The sequence below is a fragment of the Coregonus clupeaformis genome, chromosome 7 (assembly GCF_020615455.1).
Source record: "Coregonus clupeaformis isolate EN_2021a chromosome 7, ASM2061545v1, whole genome shotgun sequence".
NCBI classification, from domain to species: Eukaryota; Metazoa; Chordata; class Actinopteri; order Salmoniformes; family Salmonidae; genus Coregonus; species Coregonus clupeaformis.
Window position 1 is genome coordinate 16,853,170 of NC_059198.1, and position 26,383 is coordinate 16,879,552.

Here is a 26,383-nt window from a genome sequence, read left to right on the forward strand (position 1 = left end):
TGATAATGTTATAATTGTAGCCTATTCCATCACTTTAGTTTAAAATATAAGTTTATGTAACAAATCCATAACCCACCACAGGCTGGCGCTATTCCCCAGCACAACAGCCAATGCATACTTTCATCCTAACCAAAATAAATTATCGTTCTAAAATCGTCCAATTATTTTGTATTTTCCCGCTAACCCATTTCAGTTCGCTATTCAATTTATTTAACTGTTCTCTCTGATTATGCCCTAATTAATAAAACAAATACTTGCTATCGTTGATTAGCATACATTTAATGATGTTCCTACCATCTGAACTGTACTGTCTCTCACCCTCCCCTTGCTCCTTCGGGGAGAGCGCATGGTAACCTTATAACATGTTTTCATAGACTTTTCTAGAATACTTCTATTTAAGCTATCTAATTCAACCTTTCACATTTCTCAATCCACATAGTAATCTAGGTATATAGCCCCACTGCGAAAGCTTTGTCTACTGTCCCTACCTGTGTTCGAACCAGGGACATCGCCAGTCACTCCACACCATCTGCGATGCTCTCAAAGTAACTACTCCCAGTTCATAGAGCAAGTGACGTCACCAAATGAAAATCGCAGTAGCTTTCACCTCAGCAAAAAACTCTCTCTCCCTTTGATTCCCTATTGAATAAGTTAGTTTTTCTATTTAACCCCAAAACACGCTACAAATAGTCCATTCAACATTACCAAACTAAATACTCCATCGTACTCATTCAATCAACACATCAGCAGTGGAATTTACACTCATAAATGCAGATTGTTACTCCATGCCTTGAAATGATAAATAGATTACCACCAATAGTACCATTAATGATCTCATCTTACCCTCTGACACAAAATGAAGTTCCCTCACTGTACTACGTTAGCGCTACCATGATAATTAGTTCAATTTAACCATCTATTTGCTTTGTACTATATTATACATTATGTCTAAAACAACATTTACTTAGTTTATTCCACCATCACATGATCCAACAACGCCACAATCTTAAACTCATATGGGGCGGCAGGCAGTTTAGTGACCAATATCGGCGCGCCAACAACCGAGAGGTCGCCGGTTCCAATCCCCGAGCCGACCAGGCGAAAAATCTGCCGATGTGCCCTCGAGCAAGGCACTCAACCCCAATTGCTCCCATAAATCGCTCTGGACAAGAACGTCTGCCAAATTACCAAAAACGCAAATGTAAATATTCTCTACTTTCTCACCCATGACGCACGTCTGCGTTCGGTGAGCAAGTTTAGAACATTCTCTCGTCAGATACCCACATGCGTTCCCAGCCAACTGCCAGTCTTTTCTGGCTCCAAAAGCCACACTTTCGCTCTCTCCAGCCCCTCCCCTCGCAACTCTACTTCTTTCTTGTCCAGGGGGAACAGGCTTTTTGAGGAGCTGTGAGGAGCTGTTTTCTCGTTTTAGCGCGTTTTCCAATATTCTGCCGTTATTCAAAGTACTTCAGTCTATTTATTTAAATCAAATAATTCCCACCTAATTAGTTAAAGTTGGTGCACGTTTATAAACCGAATTATTTCGGTCTAATTGTTTAACCAGTATTTTGCAGGGTCAAACGTCAAACATTAAATCAAATAATAAACCAAATAGCCCAAACCAAGCACCTAAAACCAGTATTATGCTATGTCAAACATCAAACATCAAATCAAATACTAAACCGAATTGCTTCGACACAACTATTCAAAAGCAGTATTATGCTATGTCAAACACCAAATGTTATATTTCAAATATATCAACTCAAACGTTTTAGTTCAGTCACACTCATTCATCACTTTTCATTTCATGTTTTCGATTGTCACTGACGGGTTATATGGTTTGAGTAACCACAAATCCAACATTTATTCCCAAATGATACAGTTTGGACAGCCACAGACGTCTTTTGATTCCCAATTTGTTTTCTATCAAGGTACACAGGTTTATCATTCACACTTTCATGCATACGACAACACTCGCACTGTCTAACTTTTTATAGTACCTCCTATGGGTGTCTTTTGTTAACGTTTGCACAATTTAAACCTTATTTCCTAATTGTAATTCTCATTATTTACTGTTTTAAAATATTATTTGTATTCACAGCCAAAAATGGTACACAGTTAAACGTAGTATACAGTTATCACACAGCAAAAATAGTACACAGTTATCATACTCACTCACAATACACAGTCATAATCCTATCACACAGTCAAATATGTCACACAGTCATAAATGACACCCATGTCACACAGTCATAAATGACACTTATATTCCACACACAATCTATTTGGGCACACAGCCTCTTCTACTATCTTTAAAAAATACTCAGCTGAACCTAGCCATATCCTCGAAATTATGGACCTTGCCAGTTGCTAGTATTTATCTAAAATTTCCCGAACCTAGCCGTATCTCAGTTACGGACCTTGCCGGTGTAATTCTTTGAACCTTAGTCGTACTGTCGTAGTTACGAACCTTGCCGATAGCAATTACTTAAACCAATTATTCCCTATATCTTCCGAACCTTAGCCGTATTGTCGCAATTACGGACCTTGCCGGTAGATGTCAGTATTGTCTCCTGAACCTAGCCGTATCCATGGTTACGGACCTTGCCGGTAGATCAATACTCTCTGGTACCATGGTTTAAACATCACATTTATCAAAGGTTTACATGTCACAATATTGTGCTTATCTACTCATAATAGTTTCATAATTTAGTTCACTTACATCAGACAGTTGTTTCACAAAATTAATTTGGATAAAGCCAATGTGCAGATCTTTAGTTATTTAACAATAGGTATCTGCTTACCTTTTTAGAAGCCCGGGCAGTTTGTGAAACACACGGTTCGATGAAAGAGGTGACCAAATGGGCCGGACATTTACCCAGCGAAGTCCCTTCTACCAGACCGCGTCGGGGTCACCAATTGTCAAAGTCGCGTCAATTCAAATCTGGTATTAGGAACAAAAGAGGTCAACACGACTTCTAAGATATACTAGTTATTTTAATTAATGCAAAAACCTTCAATGGTAAATATGATGTTTCGTATATACGGGCTCTCTGAGATACCTCGCAGGGCACCCCAGAGAACTAACACATTGTTTCAGATCCAATACTCAAATACTCTGACAGAGGGGATTTCCCACTTCTCTGCTGACCAATTAGAGTAGAGACTTGAGCGTGGTTTAAACTTTACTCAGCCAATCCGTTGATGCACCCCTGTTGCCAGCCTCTTCTGTTACCAGGCATACGTTCATCATAACAACCTATCATAGTGAGAAGAGCCAGCTCCCTTAGACATCATTCCTACATCCAAGGAAGGTTCACAGATCACAAAGAACCAGTATATTCCAGCATCTGGAGACACAATCCTTATCTCATTTTACCCCCTAAAACAGCTCTTCACATCAATCACAGCTTGCCAGGTGTCACAGCCTACATTAGCCCAGTCAAGAATGCATTCTTTCTAAGTTAGTCATCCCATCAATTTAGGAGAATAATAAATCCCCAATACCGATCACAGCCCATCTGAAATTAGCCCACCCAACTACCTCATCCCTATATTGTTATTTATTTTGCTCTTTTGCACCCCAGTATCTCTATTTGCACATAATCTCTTGCACATCTAGCATTCCAGTGTTAATACTAATTGTAATTATTTTGCACTATAGCCTATTTATTGCCTTACCTCCATAACTTGCTGCATTTGCACACACTGTATATATATTTTCTGTTGTATTTTATGACCTTATGTTTTTTTTACCCCATATGTAACTCTGTGTTGTTGTTTTTATCGCACTGCTTTGCTTTATCTTGGCCAGGTCGCAGTTATAAATGAGAACTTGTTCTCAACTGGCTTACCTGGTTAAATAAAGGTGAAATAAAAAAATAAATAAAAAAATAATAATTGCTCATGTAAGTCGCTCTGGATAAGAGCGTCTGCTAAATGACTAAGAAAAAAATAAAAAATATAACTGATATGCGTATAATTATAAGGGACACTTAATGTTTTGTGGATAATATTTAAATTTACAGTGGGTGAGCTCCACTCCTGACAGGCAGATCAGATTAAATGTCAGCCTCAGAGCTTAATCAGATTCGCTAGCAGCCTCGGAGACTGATAAATCAGGATTCTGCCTTATAGGCTGTTTCATAGGTAAAGCTCCTTGAAGGTTGACAAAGCAGTCAGTGCTTTAAAGGCTGATGCATATGATCCAGAGCGGGTGAGCTCTATTCCTGGCAGGCTGATCAGATTCACTAACAGCCTCAGAGGCTGATAAATCAGGATGCTGCCTTGTAGGCTGTTTCATATGTAAGGCTCCTTGCAGACAGCCTTCAAGGCAGAATCCTGATATATCAGCCTCTGAGACTGCTATTGAATCTGATCAAGCTCTGAGTCTGAAATTGAATCTGATTAGCCTGTCAGGAATGGAGCTCACCCACTCTGTACATTTTAATATTATCCATAAAACATGATGTGTCCCTTACAATTATACACATATCAGTTATGCAAGCTAACAAGATAGATAAACTAGCTAGCTAGCTAGCTAGCTAACAAGACTACCTAGCTAACTAGCTAGCTAGCTCACAAAACTAGCCAAGTTGCCTATGTTTTCTTGCATGTGATTAGCTGTGGTTTTGGGGGCACACACTTTGTGTTATGTCGTGATAATGAGATAAATTGTGATCTCGACATAATGAGGGAATAATTGTTTTATTCATATGTCCTCTCTGGACTTCCATACCCATTGATTCCTTGAAGGAGAGATCACTTTGTCAGAGTTTACCCAGAATGCCCCGCTGACAATGTACAGGCAATGTACACAGTCGGCGTTAATACGATTCCAATGGAGTTTCACATTTCCTCAAAAGTACAGTATCTATGAGGTTACTCTCCCATAAGTCCCGTGTAGCTCAGTTGGTAGACCATGGCGTTTGCAACACCAGGGTTGTGGGTTCGTTTCCCACGGGGGACCAGTATGAAAAAAAATGTATGCACTCACTAACTGTAAGTCGCTCAGGATAAGAGCGTCTGCTAAATGACAAAAAAACAAAACATTGGCTGACAACTTAATGAAAATGATGTATGCGCATGGATGAGGCAGAAGGCTGGTCAGATAGCTAGCAGCAATGACAAGAAGCTGCCATGTGGGGAATCGTAGGTGGCTCGTTTCAGCTCAGTGTATCTTTTTATTGATACCATGTCTTGTTTTGACTTATGTCATGTCTATGCTAATATGGATAAAATTCGCTAGCTAACTAACCAACGGCTGTAATGACTAACAATGTACTAACAAGTGTTCATTGTGCAAATGTGTTAATGTTTTTAATAAACATTTTGAAAATAAATAGTTTAGATGTTGTCCACAATCTAAGCCAACCCTGTCTGTTTTGCCCCATACTTACGCACACGTTGGTTTTGTTGATATTGACAAAATGGGATAGCAGCTGGGCCTGGTCTGCTTAGTTATAAAGAGTAATAGTAATGGTGTTTTTTTGTAGGCACTAACTCTGCCATGGCTCGTTGGCCAAGGCCTATATGGGGAAATGAATGGAGTTTTTGTATGGTTTTGAGATAAACGCAGAAAATAAGGTCTGTGGAAAACACAGGCTTAGGAGATCTTATATGTTTTGTTCTATGAGGTCACTTTTTGTGATATTTTAAGCATTTCTGTACTAAAAAAAAAGATCTTAAAGGCTTCATAATTCATGAAGATCATGTTAACTGACTGATATTATCTCATAGAACAAAACGTAGGCTTATTTTCTGCGGTTATACCCAAACCCTATTCTTTCCCCATTCATTTTCCCCATAGGAATGGCTGAACTAACTAATTTCCGGTTTTTAGTACTATAAACTGGCGAACTCTATTTGACTGTATATGAACCAGAAAAAAATGATGGAGTGGGATGTCTTGCTTCCTCTTGCGTCTCTGTTATAAATCGGTTTTCACTAGTGGTATACAGCTACGACCGGAAGTGACTTTTTCGTGGCAGGTTAGGAGAACTTACGCAGCAGGTTAGGATAATTAACGTTTCAGGTTAGGATAATTAGATTAAAGTTAGGAAAAGGTTAAGGTTTAGTTAAAATGTTCTCCTAACCTGCTACGAAAAGTCACATACGGTCGTAGCTGTACTCCATCTAGTCACAACCAAAGATTAGCTATTATATTGACAAGATATTTGAGTGACCGCTCTAACAATGGAAATGTCCTCAACGAGGGAAGGCAGATGAGATCAGGTGGGACCATTTTAGCCAATGAGAGGGCAGATACGCATGCGAACAACAGGCACGACTAAGTCGTTTTTCTCAAAGTTGCCAGTGTGGTGATACTGATGGTTTGTTGACAACTGTAGGATTTTAGCTAAACCTAACCCAGCTATGGACATAAGTGACTTTATGTAGCAGGTTAGAACTAACACCGCAGGTTTGGATAATGAACAAAGCAGGTTAGGAGAATGAGGTTAAGATAAGGAAAAGACGCAACAACTAGATGAAGCTGTACTGGTAGCCACAACCGTACAAACCATCAATCTCGACAAACCATCAGTGTCAGCTAAATGGCATATTATTATTATTATTATTATTATTATTATTATTATTATTATTATTATTATTACCATCACACCGGAATGCCACATGCATCCACTTATATCAGTACATTTGTAACAGCCTAAACATTACTTAACTTCGACCTCTGTCACAACCAATTATTTATATATACACAGGGGGCACTGTTTTGAAGCCACCGTGCCTCCATATTGGCATTACCCCACCGTTGTGGGGTAGTGAATATTTTAGAAGCTATAGAAATCCATTTATTAATGTACACATTTTTTGCCACGTTTATTCTATTACAGACACCTTAGATCATACTTTTCAATTATATTATGTGAGCTAAACAAATTTAAAATATATAAAAACATTTTCCTTGAAGTCAATTTTTTTGAAAGTTCTAATATTACTGTCCCCCAAAAATACATGTAATTTTGTCCTTGAAAACTTAAATTAATACTGTAGAATTCCATTCATTCCTATGGAGGACTGCTTTTTCAGGCGAGTGCTAATACAGGGTTCGTACAGGACCATTTTCAGGACCATCAATTTGTAATAGTTCATATTATGCAATTGTTTCTAGTCGCCACCTGATGGCAGTATATCGCCACAACCTCGTGGAAAAAATAACTTTGTATTCATCACTACCTTACAAGTTCTACTCTACGCTGTTTCACTACTTATTTACTACATATATGAGTGGTAAGTCAGTACTGATGATTTTGTAATTTGAGTAGTGATGAGCAGAGTTTTGGGACATGCCTACTGGTAAATATACATTTCCTATTCGCATTACTACACAATTCCAGCTTAATGACTGTGTTTTTATTGGGCGCCAGCGCAGGATGCAGCGTTGTGTCTTTCCCCCTTCATGTGGCTCTTCAGGGCTGGTTCACCCATGCTCGCAATGTCAAAGTCTGACGCATTTTTTGCACATTACATAGTGTGTGTTGGTTGCATTGGTCCAGTGATGTCGTGGTAAGAAAAAAGTGGGTACTATACTGAACAAAAATATAAAAACGCAACATGTAAAGGGTTGCTCCCACGTTTCATGAGCTGAAATAAAAGATCCCAGAAGGCCGGATTGAATCAATATTTGCCCGGTATTTTAGCTATCGATGTGACGTTTGACAGGGCCTAATCAGTCAGTTCTGTACCTGCCTGGCTGAGTGGCAGTGTGGGTGGAATGAGCGAGCACGCCTGGCACCCATAGCACGAAACACATGAGGAAATAAAACTCGGTAATCTGCCTGGAAATTAACTTGCAAGACAATACATTTATTTTATTTTATAAACATATTTGATCATTATCTGTTCTCCTCTCATGTTACTTCAAGTAGGCTACTTTTCAATTACCAACTTGAGAAAATGTCAGATTTTCAAGGTATTCCAGTAGCTTACTCAGTGGCGACCCGTCATTCAGGGCGACCTGCCACCCGTTTAGCAAATAAAATAGAAATAAAACATTTGTTGCCTGTTTTGCATGTTATTTTGGCATTAATACGTGTCATATATCAGTTTGCAAACAATGTAAAAAAAAATACATAATAATAATTGAGTTAATAAAGCCGCATACAAACATGGTCTCTTTTTTGCTTTCTTGAGTAAGGCAGCTCCAAAATGCAGGTGTTTCAGCCTAGTTCAGTGCTTTCTGTGGTGGTGGGGCAGCCAGCGGAAAATACAGAGTGTAGGGGTTGGTAATGTTCTCTAGTTGCGCCATGATTGGCTCAGTGTTCTGTCACTCATGGGGACACTACGTCACCGCAAAATCTACGGGGAAAGCACGAAAATTCAGGCCCCTTGGGTGCTGCCATAGAGTTACATTAGAAGTGCCCATCCAAGAAGGCTCAAGTTAATTGGCTACAGATAAAATGACAGCAAATCACGTTATATCTAACGTAGCTTTGATTGGACTGATCATGTCAACATCATACTTTCAGAATCTTAGCTAGCAAGCTAGACAAGCAGTCATCATCATGAATCAAGTCGACCATCTACTGGCAAATTCTTTTCAATCCTTGTCATATGAAGATAAATTATAGATAAAAATGTATCGGTGCTCATCAGCCATTGGACATAAACATTACACAACAAGTTGGAAATCGCAAATGTAACAATGAGTGATTTGGAAGGAATCAGTGGCTAACTGCAAGCGTTGCAAAGCAATCTCTAGCCTGCTATTCAGTGGAGTGGGTGTGTGGTCCAAGTCTGGGTTTAAGGGTCTCTTTTCCAAGCTTAAAATGATAAAAATGCACATGCAACACCATGGGCCAGAAAACATTGAATACAGCACGAGTGAATGAGTTGTTTACATCTTTGTTAATTTACCGTAAAACCATTTTTATTCAGTGTGGACGTGCTTCCTGTTTGAAAGGGGAAACTCTTTTGACGCACCGCCGGTGAGCGCCACAGTTATTACGTCAGCTCGAGGACAGGGAATAAGACAGCTGGCCGTTTCAACACTGTGCAAAACGCAGGACAGAGGCGGTCAGCACTGCGACGGGGTTGATCAAATTAGTTTAGTCAAAGAGGTGAGTTTGGGTTTTTCATTGCAGTGAGTTTTCTATAGTGTCAAATGCTCAACAATATAGGCTAAGATAATGTTGGCACAAGCATGTAAAGACAATAACGGAGCTATAATGGTTTGTTTAGGCTATTATTTGCCTGAAAGGTTGAATACATTGGCCATGCTGTCAATCCAGCATGACTTCTGCCGCGTTCAAAACAACTGGAAACTCGGAACAGGGAAATATCAGACTTCAGTGAGTTCAAAACAACTGGGAACTCAGAAAAAAACGAGCTCCGACTGGGAAAATACGTTTTGAATGGTCATCCAACTCGGAATACCAAGTCAGGAACTCAGGCCTCTTTCTAGAGCTCCGACCTGAAGATCACTGACGTCATGATTTTTCTCTGAGTTCCCAGTTGTCGTGAAAGCACCATAAATCCAGAGAATGCCAGATTTTGATGACAATATTTGCCCACAAGAAGGACTGCCGCGCCACCTTCCTGTTCTTATGAGCAGAGCACAACAAGGTGAGTCCAACAATGTCTTGTATGCTGCTGCATAAATGATGTAATATGCCAGGGAGATGTGTATACTGTAGCTAAGAAAGTAATACTAAGTGTATGTTGTGTAGTAAGCTGTTAGTAGCCCATGTGCCTCACCCTAATAATTTGGTCCCTTTCCCCCTCATAATTTAGCCTACTGTTCTGACTTGGTGTACAGGGAGAATACTGTAAGAACAGCCCATGTTCTGAATTCTGTTGCTGTACATTTAAAAAGTGCTGAACCATTAGTTTTAAAGACTACGTCTGTCCACGCTCGCTCATTAATGTCTTAATAAAAATTATGGATTGCCTCTTATCTGCTCTTCATCCCCTTATGCCATAGTTTGTCCATCACAATTGTCAGTAGAAACCACATTTGTTTAAGCAAGTCAGCCATATCAGCTATGTTTTTTAAAAAAGGCAGTAAATGAGGCTGAATGAACTGTTTCCCTTCCAGACAAGGCTCCGCTGATAGCCAGTTGTAGCAGTGGTAAAGAAAGCTCTGCTGTTGGGACAGCTTTATGTAGGCCCTAACAGTTATAGTGCAATTCATCTATTGTTTAGTGTTGTGGCTTTGCTGGCATGCATCTAAAACAAATGTGGGGAGTTTGGCCACCAAGATTTACATGCTAAAACGGCCACTGAGCCTACTTTAATTTCAGAGTGCTTAAGCGCCTCAATATGGCCGACCGGTGGTTCAAAGCCTCTGACTAGCCAATACATTGCATCAGCAATCCAGGGTTTATATACAGTGGGGAAAAAAAGTATTTAGTCAGCCACCAATTGTGCAAGTTCTCCCACTTAAAAAGATGAGAGAGGCCTGTAATTTTCATCATAGGTACATGTCAACTATGACAGACAAATTGAGGAAAAAAAATCCAGAAAATCACATTGTAGGATTTTTTATGAATTTATTTGCAAATGATGGTGGAAAATAAGTATTTGGTCACCTACAAACAAGCAAGATTTCTGGCTCTCACAGACCTGTAACTTCTTCTTTAAGAGGCTCCTCTGTCCTCCACTCGTTACCTGTATTAATGGCACCTGTTTGAACTTGTTATCAGTATAAAAGACACCTGTCCACAACCTCAAACAGTCACACTCCAAACTCCACTATGGCCAAGACGAAAGAGCTGTCAAAGGACACCAGAAACTAAATTGTAGACCTGCACCAGGCTGGGAAGACTGCATCTGCAATAGGTAAGCAGCTTGGTTTGAAGAAATCAACTGTGGGAGCAATTATTAGGAAATGGAAGAGATACAAGACCACTGATAATCTCCCTTGATCTGGGGCTCCACGCAAGATCTCACCCCGTGGGGTCAAAATGATCACAAGAACGGTGAGCAAAAATCCCAGAACCACACGGGGGGACCTAGTGAATGACCTGCAGAGAGCTGGGACCAAAGTAACTAAGCCTACCATCAGTTACACACTACGCCGCCAGGGACTCAAATCATGCAGTGCCAGACGTGTCCCCCTGCTTAAGCCAGTACATGTCCGGGCCTGTCTGAAGTTTGCTAGAGTGCATTTGGATGATCCAAAAGAGGATTGGGAGAATGTCATATGGTCAGATGAAACCAAAATATAACTTTTTGGTAAAAACTCAACTCGTCGTGTTTGGAGGACAAAGAATGCTGAGTTGCATCCAAAGAACACCATACCTACTGTGAAGCATGGGGGTGGAAACATCATGCTTTGGGACTGTTTTTCTGCAAAGGGACCAGGACGACTGATCCGTGTAAAGGAAATAATGAATGGGGCCATGTATCGTGAGATTTTGAGTGAAAACCTCCTTCCATCAGCAAGGGCATTGAAGATGAAACGTGGCTGGGTCTTTCAGCATGACAATGATCCCAAACACACCGCCCGGGCAACGAAGGAGTGGCTTCGTAAGAAGCATTTCAAGGTCCTGGAGTGGCCTAGCTAGTCTCCAGATCTCAACCCCATAGAAAATCTTTGGAGGGAGTTGAAAGTCCGTGTTGCCCAGCGACAGCCCCAAAACATCACTGCTCTAGAGGAGATCTGCATGGAGGAATGGGCCAAAATACCAGCAACAGTGTGTGAAAACCTTGTGAAGACTTACAGAAAACGTTTGACCTGTGTCATTGCCAACAAAGGGTATATAACAAAGTATTGAGAAACTTTCGTTATTGACCAAATACTTATTTTCCACCATAATTTGCAAATAAATTCATAAAAAATCCTACAATGTGATTTTCTGGATTTTTTTCCCTCATTTTGTCTGTCATAGTTGACGTGTACCTATGATGAAAATTACAGGCCTCTCTCATCTTTTTAAGTGGGAGAACTTGCAGAATTGGTGGCTGACTAAATACTTTTTTTCCCCACTGTATACATCATTGGTCACAATCCCAAACATCTTTTGGTGTTATGATTACTTCTGGGAGCTTTTGAGTCGTTCATAACTTTAATCGAATATGAAATTAGACAGCGCTGAATGATTGAACAACGTCAGGTGCACTAGAGACACGATCGATTTTCCATTACCCTGCATGGTCCTGATCCTGGTCCACCGCGAATCTGCTGCGTGAAAAGGTTTTAGGGATGTGAAGGAAACCATAGAGTTCCTATTCAATTACATATTAAGTATTCTAATTCCTAATTCTATGAAGGAAATCACTCACAACAAATGTTGTACAATCCCAGCCTAGATAACCCAACCCAGGAGCAGTACCAGTAGTAGACTATTTATTCATCAAGTGGGGAACAACAGACAGCTGATTATTAGATTTTTAGATATTTAGCAGACGCTCTTATCCAGAGCGACTTACAGTTAGTGAGTGCATACATTTTTCATACTGCCCCCCCCCGTGGGAAGGTATCAGAAAGGTATTGCCTAGATTTCATTACATCTGTACAGGAATGCATTGGAAATTCATTTTCTATCTAGCTCATTGTTTGCATAGTAAGAGGCCAAAATCGTAAAAAAAAGTATAATATGAAGACAACATATCATCACGTGCAGACTACAAGTCAATCTTTTTAATATTTAGCATAAAGGCACTATAGTATAAGGATCCAACTTACCCTATAGTTTAATTTTCAAACGTTTAATGCATATATGCAATTGGAATATAAGAAAATAATGTATAATAAATAATGTATTACATACAGTATCATGTTACAAATTCAATGAAAAATTCACACCAGTTCAGTCTTCCGTGGCATTATCCTAGCAACTGAGCTAACATTCACTCTGTTGCACTCTTCAGCTTCTGTAGATGCCAAATCAGTTCCTGGGGCAGACCCAGTTCAGACACTATGTCCATGCAACACTGTAGAAGCTGCTCAAGACTTTCCCCTGTAATGGTAAAGGGGTCTGTGGGCAGTGTGAAGCTCAAACTGGGCTTTTGTGGCAAGATGGGACCAAGGTCCATATCACTGTCTTTCCTGCAGCAGTCTGAGCCCTTGCTGCATCCCCCGCCTCCACAGCAGCCCGACTCAACCTCTCCAACCCCCAGATCCTCCATGTTCTCTGAGACGTCACTGACGCTGGGTATGGGGTTCTCCAAAGCCGTCCTCATTGCCTCCATGAGAGAGTCCTCATGCTTTACAACCTGTTGTAGGAGGTCAGTCACTGAGGTGGGGGTGTCTGGTCTCTGGAGCTGGCACCAGCACTGTATAGCACTGTGTAGAGAGATACAAAGGGCCAACAGAATCAGAGACAATGGGAGAGAGAACAGAATGAGACAGGCATGGGTCATGCACAACAGAGAGGACAGCAATAATGTAGCCAGTACAAAGACACCGAGTCATATGGTAACATCATGGAAAGAAAGCTACCTTATTATTCCTTTTAGCCTCCCAATGGCGATGGTGCTTGCAGCTCCTTCTCTGTATCCCATGTTGAAACCAAGCTGGAGTGATGCTTCTTTTCCATGGTCGATGCCATCAACATAGCCGTCCTGACAGAACACCACATTACAGCATAGTTACATTGTTTCTAGAGAGGGTGCTGTGGGTTACAATGTAGCCAGTTGTATTTACATTAACTGCCTACAATGCCCACATTGTGTGCTGGGTGATGCTAGAAGCAGGGCTGTTCAATTCCGGTCCTGGAGGAACGAAACACTTACGGGTTTTTGTTTCTACCTGGTAGTTAATTGCAAGGAGAGGATCATGAAAACGAGAAGTGATTCGGCCCTCCAGGACCGACATTGAACAGCCCTGTGCTAGAGAGAAGTGACAATTCTAGCTATTACTGGCTGATTAGGCAAATAATAATGGTGAACAAGTTCAACAAACCAACGCAATATGTAAAATACGAAGAGCAAAAAAGACGAAAAATGAACATGTAGTTAGCTATCACAGCTAGCTAGGAGGAAACATGATTGATAAACATTTCTCCATGCATTTACCCTCACACGTTTCTTCATATTGTACTTCCATTCTTTGTCCTGTAAATTAATATCATCCGCATCCTCGTCAAATACATCCTCTCCACTGTACTGTACAGACTTAACCCAAGACATCATGGACTTTAAAAATGAATTTTTGCTTCTTCAAGCTTGAACGTTTAGCACCATAGTTTGACTGCAATTCACGTGGGCCAGAAAAGTTAATGACGTGATCACAATGCGCAGTGAGGTTTTTTCTTATTTGTGTGGCAATGTATACCCAAAGAGACTAGTGCTACATTCTGCCATCTACTGCGGTGGAGTAAAATTAAACACTCGTCTTCAGATGGAGTTTTATTTAGGCTGTAGATGGCGCTAAACCCATACAGGTCTACAGAGCTGCTAAAAAATATGAAGACCAACTGGACCACTGTTTGACATTTTACATTTGGTTACTCTATCTACCCCTACATTTTTAACAAGTAAAACGAATTATATGAAAACATTAATGAGGGTGTAGTTCATAAACATCCAAGGAGTAGGTATATTTGAAAGTCAAGATAGCCTACACAGAAATGCAAACAGGCCTGTACTGTAGCTTACATCAAAATGAATTGCATCATTGATAGCACTTTATGCATTTTAATGCTTGATATTATCAATAACCTTTCCATCTACTACCAATCGCAAATACAATGTACACTATTCATATCTGGAAAATAAATATCTGATAACCTTCTAGTCACTAGTGAAAATGGAAAGACAGAGTATTATCTTTAAAGCCTCTGTGGACACTGACAGGTTCTTATTCTTGCCTCTAGCACTTGGGCCCATCTCTTTGGGATCTTTGCCTGACTCTGGACAGTCCTAATTCATTAAAGCCCCTTGAAACTGAGAGAGGGATGTTAATATTTAATCATGAAATTACTGGAACAATGGAAGAACAAAAATAATGGCAATACCTTCCACCTTCTGACTACTTTGTGTGCAAGAAATGTTTCTGTCTATTTACAGAGTTTTGGTGCCCAGATATTTATCCATTAAGAGAATTGCAAAATGTCCTCTGGGAGCTGGTCTGCACACAGAGTAAACATTTTCTGAAAATAGGCAACTTTCTTCCATAGCTTTTCATTCATGATGCCGGAAATGTTAATACTTTTACTTTGGCATAAGCTACAGTACCTACCTCACCTCCTTGATCATTCTATTAAAATTTGTTTTAGGAATTATGATTGATTGCTTTGTGTAATTGAGTAGTGGCCAAATTAATGTTTATTTTCAAGAAGTCTTCACATTTTGGTCAAGTAAATGTCACAGGGCTGATATTCAATATAAAATGTAGACCATCTTGTTGTGGCAATAGAGGCTTTGTACCTTATGATCTATTTACACAATACATCCGCAAACATCTTTTGTCCAGCTTGACTACATCTGTTGTTAATGTCAATGCTCAGACGCTCTTTGCTATCTCCTGTTGAAGTTTCAAAGAGGAAAATACGTTATTTGTGATGACAAACACATTACTTGCTCATCAATATTGCATTTCCCCCCTTCTTGCTGTTGAGAGAACAAAACCTCCCTGCTTTATTTTAAGATTCCCATTCTTCATGCCATGCTTTATGGAAAACACAGGAGAGATAGAATGTGGTGGACAAATGCATTTCACCTAGGTAAGAATGCATTTGCAGGAGCTGGACAACAATGGCCTTGAGAATACTCAGAGGCCACGGTGGAGTTGTCTTTGCTCTGGAAATGGAGTCAGTCCGTGGGCCTCATTCACAGCAGCAGCCACACCTTCAGTCCCTCTGCACAGAAGCAGAACAACCAGCCAGAACAATCACCTGACACATTTCCATCCAATTTCCACTGCAGAATGTGTTCATTTTTGGCCTAATGGCATGTCATTTTGCTGGAGCTTTTGGTCAAGAATTAATCCTGGAATCAAAACAGATTTTCCGCAGAGCAATCTTCCATCAAGTATTGATTTTTTTACACTCACAGAGCCTGTACTCCCTAATTTAACCTGACAGCCGGCAGCACAATGGACTGGGAGCACCTTGGCATCTCAGAGGGAACTCTCCACCTCCTTCTCTCTCTCGTTCTCTCTCTCTTTCTCTCTCCCTCCCTCTATTTTTCTCTCCGTCTCCCTCTTTCAAAAAGTGAAAGAAAGATGGGGAAAAAAAGAAACAGGGGATGTAAAGCTTCCTTCTCTCTGTTTTTACCTCTAATTATGTTTTCAAGTATAGTGCAACTCTGGAAGGTATAAGGCTGAGAGAGAAAAGGGGAAAGAGTCTTCTGGGGCCATCAGGTATCATTATGGGCCTGTTGACATCTCTCTGTTTTTGAGTGATTCTCATCTGTGATTTCTCCCAGCCATTTTCCTGAGATGTGCGTGGAGGGTCTCATCATGGCCCCATAAAGAAGGCCAAAGTGTCCTCACTGGGCCCCCACTAACAAGACAGCAAAGATGCGGCCAACCATACCACTCACTCCTCTATCCATATCTCCTCTCTCACTCACTGCCTTTTGCTGTGTGCTCTCTGTTTCTCTGTCTCAAAGTATAGTATAGGTGGTTCGGGGAGAGCGTGAGAGGCGGATGAAGAGATGTTGTCCATACAAACATCTCATCAGAGGAACAGTTATCTTCCAGACTACCAAACATCCGAAGAAGGGATCTCTGACCCTTCAAGACTCCTGTGATCCATGTACAAAAATATATAGCACTCTCTCAAATGGTACCACTCCACTTAGAATAAAACTCACTCGTCTTGTTTTTACCCTTTTTTTAATGATTTGAATCTGAAAGAAATGGACAGCACAACAATTTTCCACAATGATCAGGATAACTATGCTGGTGTGTATAATGAAATATAGCAGTGTCTATGGATAGAGATCCGGTTTGGGTCCATTCATTTCAACTCATTAATTGAAAGTCAATCCATGGGCAATCCTCCTATTTATAAATCCAATTCCTAATTGAGTTAACTTGCGGTGGAATTGACCCTGGAAGAGTTAATCAGATCTATAGATTTTCACTATGACAACAATAATTAGGTAAAGCATTTTTTTTTTTTACATATTGTTCTGAACATTACAGTAAGGTAAATATCAATGTTGATTTCATTCTAAATGATTGAATCTATAATTTCGACAAAACCAAGAATGGTAGAGAAAGAAACTAAAGTCATATGAACTCCCTGGGAGAAGTGGTGGGACACATGGAGCATTGGGCGTAGTCCTGAGTCCTGATGGAAAACTGAAGGCATCACAAAGTGAGAAGATGCATTCACACAGTCAGTGTAGACAAGGAACGTTTTTAATGGGCTGTGGGCAATGCAATCTGCTGCTCCAGTCAGGGTGCCAGCCATCTCCATAAAAACCTGGGCTATTAACTCCTCAACCTTCAAATGCCTCAAATTGTGTCATGGCTAATAATGGTGGAAAAACCCCAGAACAACACCAAAAGCAACAAGGGATCATATGCATGGACAACCTGGATTGCATGAGGATTGGTAATTGTACCCACAGAGGCATCCTGGTGTGCAGAGCAGCAGAGTGGGAGACGCCTCAGCGGCTTGGGGCTGAGCAGTGAGAGGAGCAACATCTCAACCTTGAGGTGGAAGTGAAAACAAGGAAGCAGAGGGCTGGTAGTGAGGGATACACCGACAGTTCGTTTACTGAGAACATCAGCCCAGTGCACATTGTCGGATAGATAAGGAAAGTGAATGCCTCATGCCTGATGGAAAACAAAGGGGGCAATTTAAAACCATCTGCATCCAACACATGCACCCTCCTCCTCCACCTTTATCTTTCTGTGTCCTGACTGATATTGAAACATAATCCATTTGGACCGCCGACATGTCATAATATTTTCTTCTCACCCTCTTTCTCTTCCAGGACAATTTCAGTTGGTGTCTAGTTGAACAGGAATGTGCTATAAGTCTGTCGGTTGACTTTTGCAGAGAGCTGTTCAAGTCAGGAGAGATAATTTTTTTCTATTTAGACCGTCATAGATCAACTCAGAGAGACTTATTTCTCTCTTATTTGAAATACTTTATATACATTCTGTAGACAAAATCCTAATTGAATTTTCTAATTTTCCAACAACACATAAAAAAAAAAAAAGTTATATGGCAATACTAGTGATAAATGTCCCCCTCTGATTTAATTGAGATAGGGCACTTGTTCTTGTCTATAACTGTTCCGTACTGTCATGTATTTGTACGTTTTATGTGGACCCCAGGAAGAGTAGCTACTGCATCTGCAGTAGCTAATGGTGATCCTAATAAACTAAATAAACTGCAAAGAACACTGACGTGTTTCCGATCATTATTAGGGGTCATGGATATTGTTTAAAATCCAGGGTCAAACAGCTTCAGTATTGACAGTATTGATTGATGATAATTTAGTAGCAACCTTATCCCACCCATAGAAATACAATTAATAGAACAGAATATTCTATACTGAACAAAAATATAAATGCAACATTTAAAGTGTTGGTCCCATGTTTCATGATCTGAAATAAAAGATCCCAGAAATGTTCCATACGCACAATAAGCTTATTTCTCTCAAATTGTGCGCACAAATTTGTTTACATACCTGTAAGTTAGTTTTTCTCCTTTGCCAAGATAATCCATTGACCTGACAGGTGTGGCATATCAAGAAGCTGATTAAACAGCATGATCTTTACACAGGTGCACCTTGTGCTGGGGACAATAAAAGGCCACTCTAAAATGTGCAGTTTTGTCACACAACACAATGCCACAGATCTGTAATCTGTAATAAATTATATTATAAATTTTGTGGGGAAAAACTCATTGGCTGGGCCTGGCTCCCCATGCCCTCCCAGGCACACCCATGGCTGCCTAATTTATTTATTTCAATTGACTGATTTCCTTCTATGAACTGTAACTTAGTAACATCTTTGAAATTGTTGCATGTTATGTCTAAATTTATGTTGATTATAATTCAAAGCAATATTCCATGATATGTGGACCAAAATATCAGCATATCGACTGTACCATTTTGAATGTTTGAGTGTGAATCTGTATCAGTATGGCAATGTCCAGAGGCAAATGGGTGAACTGAAAAAATGTGGATTTTAAGAATGTTTGTCTATTCTATTCTCTTTCTAAGGTTCCTCATCACATATTGGGTTACACCTCTCCTTACAAGAGTAGTGTGTTGTTGATACTGTATGTTGAGAGTGAGATATGTTGTTTTGTGCACTGGTCATTCACTTATTGACACTAACTTTTACAGTTGAAGTTTACTTTTCCATCAACAAACTATAAACATTTTAAGATATTGAAAAAAGATGAGTCGGAATAGCTGTCTCTGCACAATTATATTGTACATAGAAAAATAAAGAAACTGGAACAAATACAAAACAAAAGAATATCAAATAGCCCAAGCTATACCTCACCCATCACCACTTAAAAATACATCTAGTATTTTCGAAACGAAGAGGGGAAAAAGCTGAAAAGAAGACAAAAAACATCTTCAACATCAGTTTTCAGCCTAATGTTAATAATTTATGTTGTCTGTGTTTTTTTATTATTATCATTTATTTACTACTTTCTATTCACCAGCCAGTCAGTTTTCAAAGGCTTCATGGACAGGAACGCTATTTCAAACTTTGGAGTTTAGTTTCAAAAGGCTTTCACCCAAGAATGTTTTTCCCCCTCATACACTTGTCTCGTTATTGTTATCTGCTAAGGCAAAAAAATCAAACATTGATGTGAAATACCCTTGACATGTATTCCTTTCTATTGACCCTATGGAAATCTAAATGAATTGCTACTGACCCCAGAGGTTTGCAGCCTGTCTGTTTGCTTTTAGGTGCGAACTCTGTATTGAAAGGTGGAAAAGCCTTTGTGGACACATCTTTCTCAATCATGGCACTGTGCAAGTAAAATAAAAAACTAAGCTGATATCTAATATTGGAAGAAAATAAGGAGAAAAACACAGTTTGTTAACTTTATGCTCCAACTATACATGTACATGTTTACTGTGTCTGTGTTTTAATGGAATTGAGATGCACTTGCAATGACAGCAAAGTATGCATTAGTAAAATAGGATAGAAAAATATGTACAGATCTTGTGAGACTGGAAAACAGTGAGTTCAAAAAGCTAATTTTCTGCAATCCATCCTTTATTACTCCAACTGCTGTGTTTACAGTGTCTGTTGGTACACTGTTATAACCCCAATTAACCCTTTTTTTCTAAGAGTCTATATTGTTAGTATGTGGTGCATTATTGCTTTCTTCATCATTACCATACTGTACAAGAAATATGCAGTCCTTACCAGAGAATTTCTCTGAAATGTCCTTTTGTGCTTATAAGTCCTTAAACATATATTTTAGATTCTGATTATTTATTCTACATTTCATAATAAACAAGACAGTCCATTCATGTCAAACAATTGTTTATTATTAATTATGGTACAAATAAATGTGACAGACTTGAAGAATTTTAGAAATACACAAAGTGCCGCTTAACTGACCAAACAGATATTGCTCTATAGATTAAGTTCAGTCTATAAAATTTAAAGCAACCTTTGTAGGTTCATCAGCTTTGGTTTCTAGGTCGTTCTTGAGTTCTAACAATATTTCAAACCAGTTGGTGTGTGAGTCTGTGTGGATATAATTTGAAAACATTTATTTAAATTATGATTATCTTTATTTTTTTTATATAATTGGGTACGATCATAAAGCCTTCTTTGCCCCTTATGAAATAGGGCACATCTTGGAGACTGAAACTGAGCAGTGCATGTAACATAGCCACAAAGAGAAAAAAAAACAAAAAAAACAAGTACCAACAAAGTCTAGAAAGTCCTGTACATGTGACCCTGGAAACCACTTGACAAAAGTAAAACATGTCATACAGAATCTCAGTTCAGACACAACACCCCCCCCATGAGAAGTGAACACTACTTACAAACATTTACAGGAGCCATTTTTCAATATTTTCTTCTATTATGGCCCTTGCATGGCATTGCTCAGTGTACGAGGACAGTGCTGAGGTAAAATGTCAATGAACTACAACTTATCTACTCATCGACTCTCTTCGTATTTCAAGATTGTCAGTGACATGAACCCATTTCTCTGTACAATGTGCATATAACTATAGAGCTTTGGTCCAGCATTGAAAGGTTGAGCGAAGGTATAACTCCGTTCTTTCTCTATGTTTTTGGTTACAGCTTCATTGTTAAGCCTCAGTACTACATGCCCATACTATACATCAGCCGCAGCATCATCACTTCTCTTACATGTTGGGATGAGGTGGGGTGAGACAGGGAGGGAACACACAAAAGTATTTGTATTGATTCAAATCACATATGACTTAAAGTATATTATGATTGACCACCATTTAGTAATACTGACTTTAAATATCTAAAAAAGTATAGTATGACACTGTTTAACACTACTTCCTGTAAAGGTAAATAATAAATGTAATGAACGCATCAGGGAGCTTCTATGTATAGTGCCTCTTAAACCTCAGCCTACTGGAACATACAGTTCAGACTACTATATCAATGAAGATCTATTTCCTTATGCGTTTGTAAGTGTTACCAAGTGCACTTTATGCTGCTAGGCAACAACCGTGCACAGGGGGACTAACAGACATTGAACAAAACACACAAATGCGAAAACATAGCAGAAAATCTAAGTTTACTCAGCCTGTCATGTAACACTCACCATTCTCCCTTCACCATATTTAAGTGTTTTATATGAATCAAATAAGAACATTTCACATCAATGTGAAATCATAAAGAGTTCTGAGAAGTGATTTTACACATATGTACTAGTTTGCAATATTCTGTGGAGAAGTTCAACACATTAGCAGTATAGGTTATTGACACATTAACGGTGTAACAATATAGATTACTTGAATCCTCCATGTGGGTCCTGGTAATATTGAAGTACAGCTATGGGGTGTGAGCTCGACGTTATGATGACACCCTGTTTAGATCTGTATATTAACAGCTACACAGCAACAACACCGTATGATTTGTTAGTTGAAATTAATATGGATTATGTCTTGTGGACGGGCTATTGGGTTGTCTTGCATCTCACACAACTTTTTCCAATACACTTTTTTAATTAGGCTATACTTTCTGTCAAGGCTTCACTATAGAATCACTCAAAGCAAATGACAATGAAAACGAACACAAAACAACAGCATGACATTTTACAAACATTATTTGACCCCTGAAGACAATGATTCAGAGATGAGAAAACCTTCCGATTGATTAGATTAGAAGGAGTTGCTGAATGCTAAAAGAAAGTAATCCATATTTTGCTCTAAGGGTAGAAACATTTGAGATAATTGCTAAATCCTTTACACGTGTAATTTGTTCTCGGTGACACTGTACTCTGAAGAATGTACTTAATGATTTGAAGCTTGGGCTGCCTTTTGTGTTTTGTTGTCTTGTTTTCAGATTTCTATAACCCCAACCTTGTTATCGGAAACATGCAGGAGCAATTCTGTTATGTTATGTTACAGCAAATAGAACAAACTAGATACACACTTCAGAAAGTGACGGGCAGAAAAGTCTTCACAGTCCAACACATTTTCTATATTACAATATAAGAGGGTTGTCAACTAACAAAGAGTTCTCTTTCGAAAGTAAAAATGTTATTTGGCATTCTGTTGGCCTTTGTGTAAAGTAGTTGAACTCAGTGTAAAAGAACAAAAGGGAACTTATAAGCACATCAAAATAACTAAAACACGTAATCGGCCAAGGTAAAATATCCCCAAGTCCTTGAGCTGAAGTAATGTGTTCTTTGGCTATCAGGCTTTGGCAACATAATTACTTACAGTAGCACTTGACACAGTATAACATTCAGGGAAGTTCTCCCTGACACAACACTAGGCCTGAAATAACAGAATTGACGGCATGTTTCTGTATGTATAAAAAAAAGTCACAGTTGTCAGAATTGTGGAATGGAAAAGGAAAATAAGTTTGAAAAGACGTCGTCTTCCGTTGTGGTTAACGTATATATTTTGGTGGACAGAGACAGAACCTCTATGGTTAGGTACTGAGTATGTCTGGACAGCCTTTAGTTTATTGTCCTTCATCAACAAAACATAGACAATCTCATAAAATCATTGACAAATACCTGTAAAAGTTGTTACCTGTAAAAACACTGTGACTTAAAATAGCTGCAGATGAGAAAGAATCTGAGACAAACAACATAATCTCATTGTTTCACAGCAAAAAAGCATTTACACAACAAAACTTTCAAAGAGAACTTTGACATTGTGATTTCAATCCGAAGACGGTATTTAGTAGATATTTACATATAAGCCCAGGAGATAAAATTAAGTGAAACAAAGAAAATGTACACCCAACCTCACACATATATCGTAGATTTTTTGCCAGTACAAATGTAAAAATGTAGAACACATTTACACTTAAAAAATTATTCTTAGTATTCTGATTCAACAGACTTTGGTAAGTAGTTAGTGTTTTTGTCTTTGATTTTGGTATGATCTCTTTACTAAAATCTCCCTAATGGGAACCCAAATTTGGACAATATTCTGATCAATGAGGCCAGAATTCGATTGCTTTGAAACAGCACACTGTAGGTTTGTAATTTTTTCTCTCAAATATGAACACATTTTTTCTTATATTTGGTTTTTGCCAAAGTATTTAAATAAATAACTGTGGTAATCACACTGACAACACATATTTTTGTTTGCAAACTTTCATAACTGTCCTTTCAGTTGCCTTTATAAAGGGAGAGGAATGTTCTTTCAGTCTTCATTCCACTTTAGGTCATGATCCACCATGTTGTTAGGACTTTCCTCTTTACCTCTAGTTTTGGTTGTTCATTTTGGGAGCTCTTCCAGAGAATCAGACAGAGGGTCCATGGGCGCGATCGGGCCAAGGTCCAGGTCCAGGTCACCGGGCTGTTTCAACCGCTTTATTGTGTTTTTCAACGCTTGCCTCTTGTTGCAGAACCAGACGCGGACTACCTCACGGTCATAGTTCAGTTTCTCGGCTATCTCGGTCATTTCCTGTCCAGAGGGGTGCGTGTTCTTCTCAAAATGGCTGTTGAGGATCTCCAGAGCTTGTGGGGTGAAAGAGGTCCTCCGCTTGCGTTTTTTGGAGGGCTCGCTGCCGATAAACTCGGTCAGGTTCTGCATGCCGGACCGGTGGCGGGCCTCGGCCTCGGCCATCCAGCGTTCCAGAACCGGCTTAATCTTCTGGGCGCTTTTTGGGGTGATGTCCAACTTCTCAAACCTGGCAGGATATAAAAGGCCAGGGTTCAGTTTGCCTGTCAGACTGCTACCTATAGGGTTCTCTTGGGCTTCCTGTGGTAGGAAAAAGTGGCTTCTCAGGATGGTGTGTCTGGGGAGAATTGAGAGAGAAGAATCTTACTTAGGTGCCCTGCTGGGCCAAGGGATAACCTGCCTGCCTCAGTGAACTGGAAGGGCCTCCTATCCCAAGCAGCTGCCACTGGGACAGAGACACCCACCAGCCTTGGTTACATCCATGACAGTTTGTAGCCAAAGTTAAAGCAGTTGGAAGTGAACGTTACATGTGGTGCCATTTTGTTTCCGCTTTGTTTACTTGTCTTGTGTTTGGTTGGCTGTGGCTGTAATTCTCTGTCCCAGATAAGCAGCGTTGGGGTGAAGAGACCCTTCCAATGGCTAAAAAAATACTTCAGATGGACCAAAAAAAACGTCCCGAGCACCTGACTATCTTTATCAAACACTGAGCTTTAGCTATGGAGACTACACTAGTATGCATGGATATACAATACCATCGACCTATCATATCATCAATCAACAAAAGGTAAGAAGGGGTTAACCAAACAATGCACTGAACATTTTTCCCATACCTTCCCTTCAAGTGATAAAAATCAAGGTTTTTAATTCATATGGTCAAACAGGCAGCAGTGCATGCACTTAAATACAGAATTGTCATTTATTTACAAAAGCAGTTTGAATTATTTATCAAAATACAAATTAAATACATTTTTCTCCCTCCTCAAGCACTCATTTTATATTTAATAAGAATACATTTCCACCCTTCAGTTTTGAATATACTTGCACGTTTATGAATGCATGAAGCATAAGTAAATATTCTAATTTAGTGTATTGTGTACTTTAGCTCAAAACTATAGTTCCAATTTTTTGAAAGAGTTCCTGAGTCATGAACAGTAGCTAAATTATGGCTTGTTGAATCAGTATGATCTCAACAAATAGTGGGTATATACTACTGTACTATTAGAACACTTTAAGGGGTATCTGTACTGTAGCTCAGTGTATTTTGACCCTGTCAGCTGCAGTGTTCTGTGAGACAAGCACAGAGATGGCGTTTGGCTTGGACGTGCTGAAGGATGATGGACCTGGGCTAAAGTCGCTGTGTTTCTCACATGCTGTATAGTAATGGAATCAGTGTCAGAGTGTGGTTTAAGCTGCCTGCCCTCTAATGAGAGTCCAGACATCTGTCTAGGTGTTCGGGGGCGAGCGGCAGAGAGAAAAAGTGATACCCCTTTAAAACAACAGCGGAACATGTCTAGGCCTCTTCTATGACCTTGACCTATTATGGATGCCTTTAATAGAATCTTCCTGGAAGGCAGGTGAGGAGATGGCTCAGAGCTGGGAGAAAGGACCCCTCTCACAGGACCAAAATGAAAGACAGTTCTTAGTGGAGAGTCGGCTTGTTATACAGAACGGCAGGGAATAATACCCTGTGTGTTTTTCCGCTTTTCCCATCTCTGTTTTTACGATTGTTGGTGCATTTCTGCTTGTCGACGGGCAGTATTATTTATAAGCCCCTCTTAAACAGTGGAAAAGGACGGTTCCATCCTGCAAGGAATACATTAGCCAGTAAATATAAGGAGTGGGTAGAAACAGGACATTTCATGGATCAACAGGGACCAAATGCACTCAAATGAGTCGAGAGCTGCTCGGCTGGCTCCTCAGCGAGGAGGCACTTCTACTAGTTCAGAACCACCAGTGGGAAATGAATACATATATCTACCTCTTTTACCCCCCTTCCTCTCTCTCTCTCTCTCTCTCTCTCGCTCTCTCTCTCTCTCTTGCTCTCTCTCTCTCTCTCTCTCTCCCTCTCTCTCTCTCTCTCTCTCTCTCTCTCTCTCTCTCTCTCTCTCAACAGTCTGAAGTACCTTTTTCAGGACATGCATAAACATCTGCTAAGTGCCTATGCTTACAGTGCTGTTTGTGTTTAACCCTTTAACAATATCGTGAGGCCATGTGTAAGAATGGGTATTTGACTAAGTGGAAGGTCCATTACTTACAGAATACAGGGGACAGAGGGGACAGATATGATGTATTCAATCAGTATCCCACCTTTCAGTAATGAATTCAACATGCCAGGTACAGGTGGAGAAAGAAGCGGATGTGATTAAATATAAATATGGAGGATGTGAAGGCACGTTTCTGC

The 26,383-nt window shown here is 39.7% G+C and overlaps 2 protein-coding genes across 5 annotated transcripts in view; both read right to left on the reverse strand.

Annotated features, from left to right (window-relative positions):
- Positions 1-12,293: 12,293 nt before the first annotated feature.
- Positions 12,294-14,185, reverse strand: otulina (OTU deubiquitinase with linear linkage specificity a). Its single transcript, XM_041882093.1, has 3 exons — positions 13,981-14,185; positions 13,406-13,527; positions 12,294-13,249 (listed from the first exon to the last, which is right to left on the reverse strand). Exons 1-3 carry the CDS (start codon positions 14,095-14,097, stop codon positions 12,814-12,816), a joined length of 675 nt encoding a protein of 224 aa, XP_041738027.1. The 5' UTR covers positions 14,098-14,185; the 3' UTR covers positions 12,294-12,813.
- Positions 14,186-20,874: 6,689 nt separating this feature from the next.
- The window catches only part of LOC121569895 (POU domain, class 6, transcription factor 2-like), a 108,887-nt gene continuing 103,378 nt past the window's right edge, over positions 20,875-26,383 (reverse strand). For 3 of the 4 annotated variants that reach the window (XM_041881193.2, XM_041881192.2, XM_045221182.1), the window contains one exon: positions 20,875-24,319. In XM_041881193.2, the coding sequence (XP_041737127.1) occupies positions 23,797-24,319 (523 nt within the window). In that variant the 3' untranslated portion in view covers positions 20,875-23,796. The remainder of the gene's footprint in view (positions 24,320-26,383) is intronic. The other variant, XM_041881195.2, reaches the window with a different exon arrangement.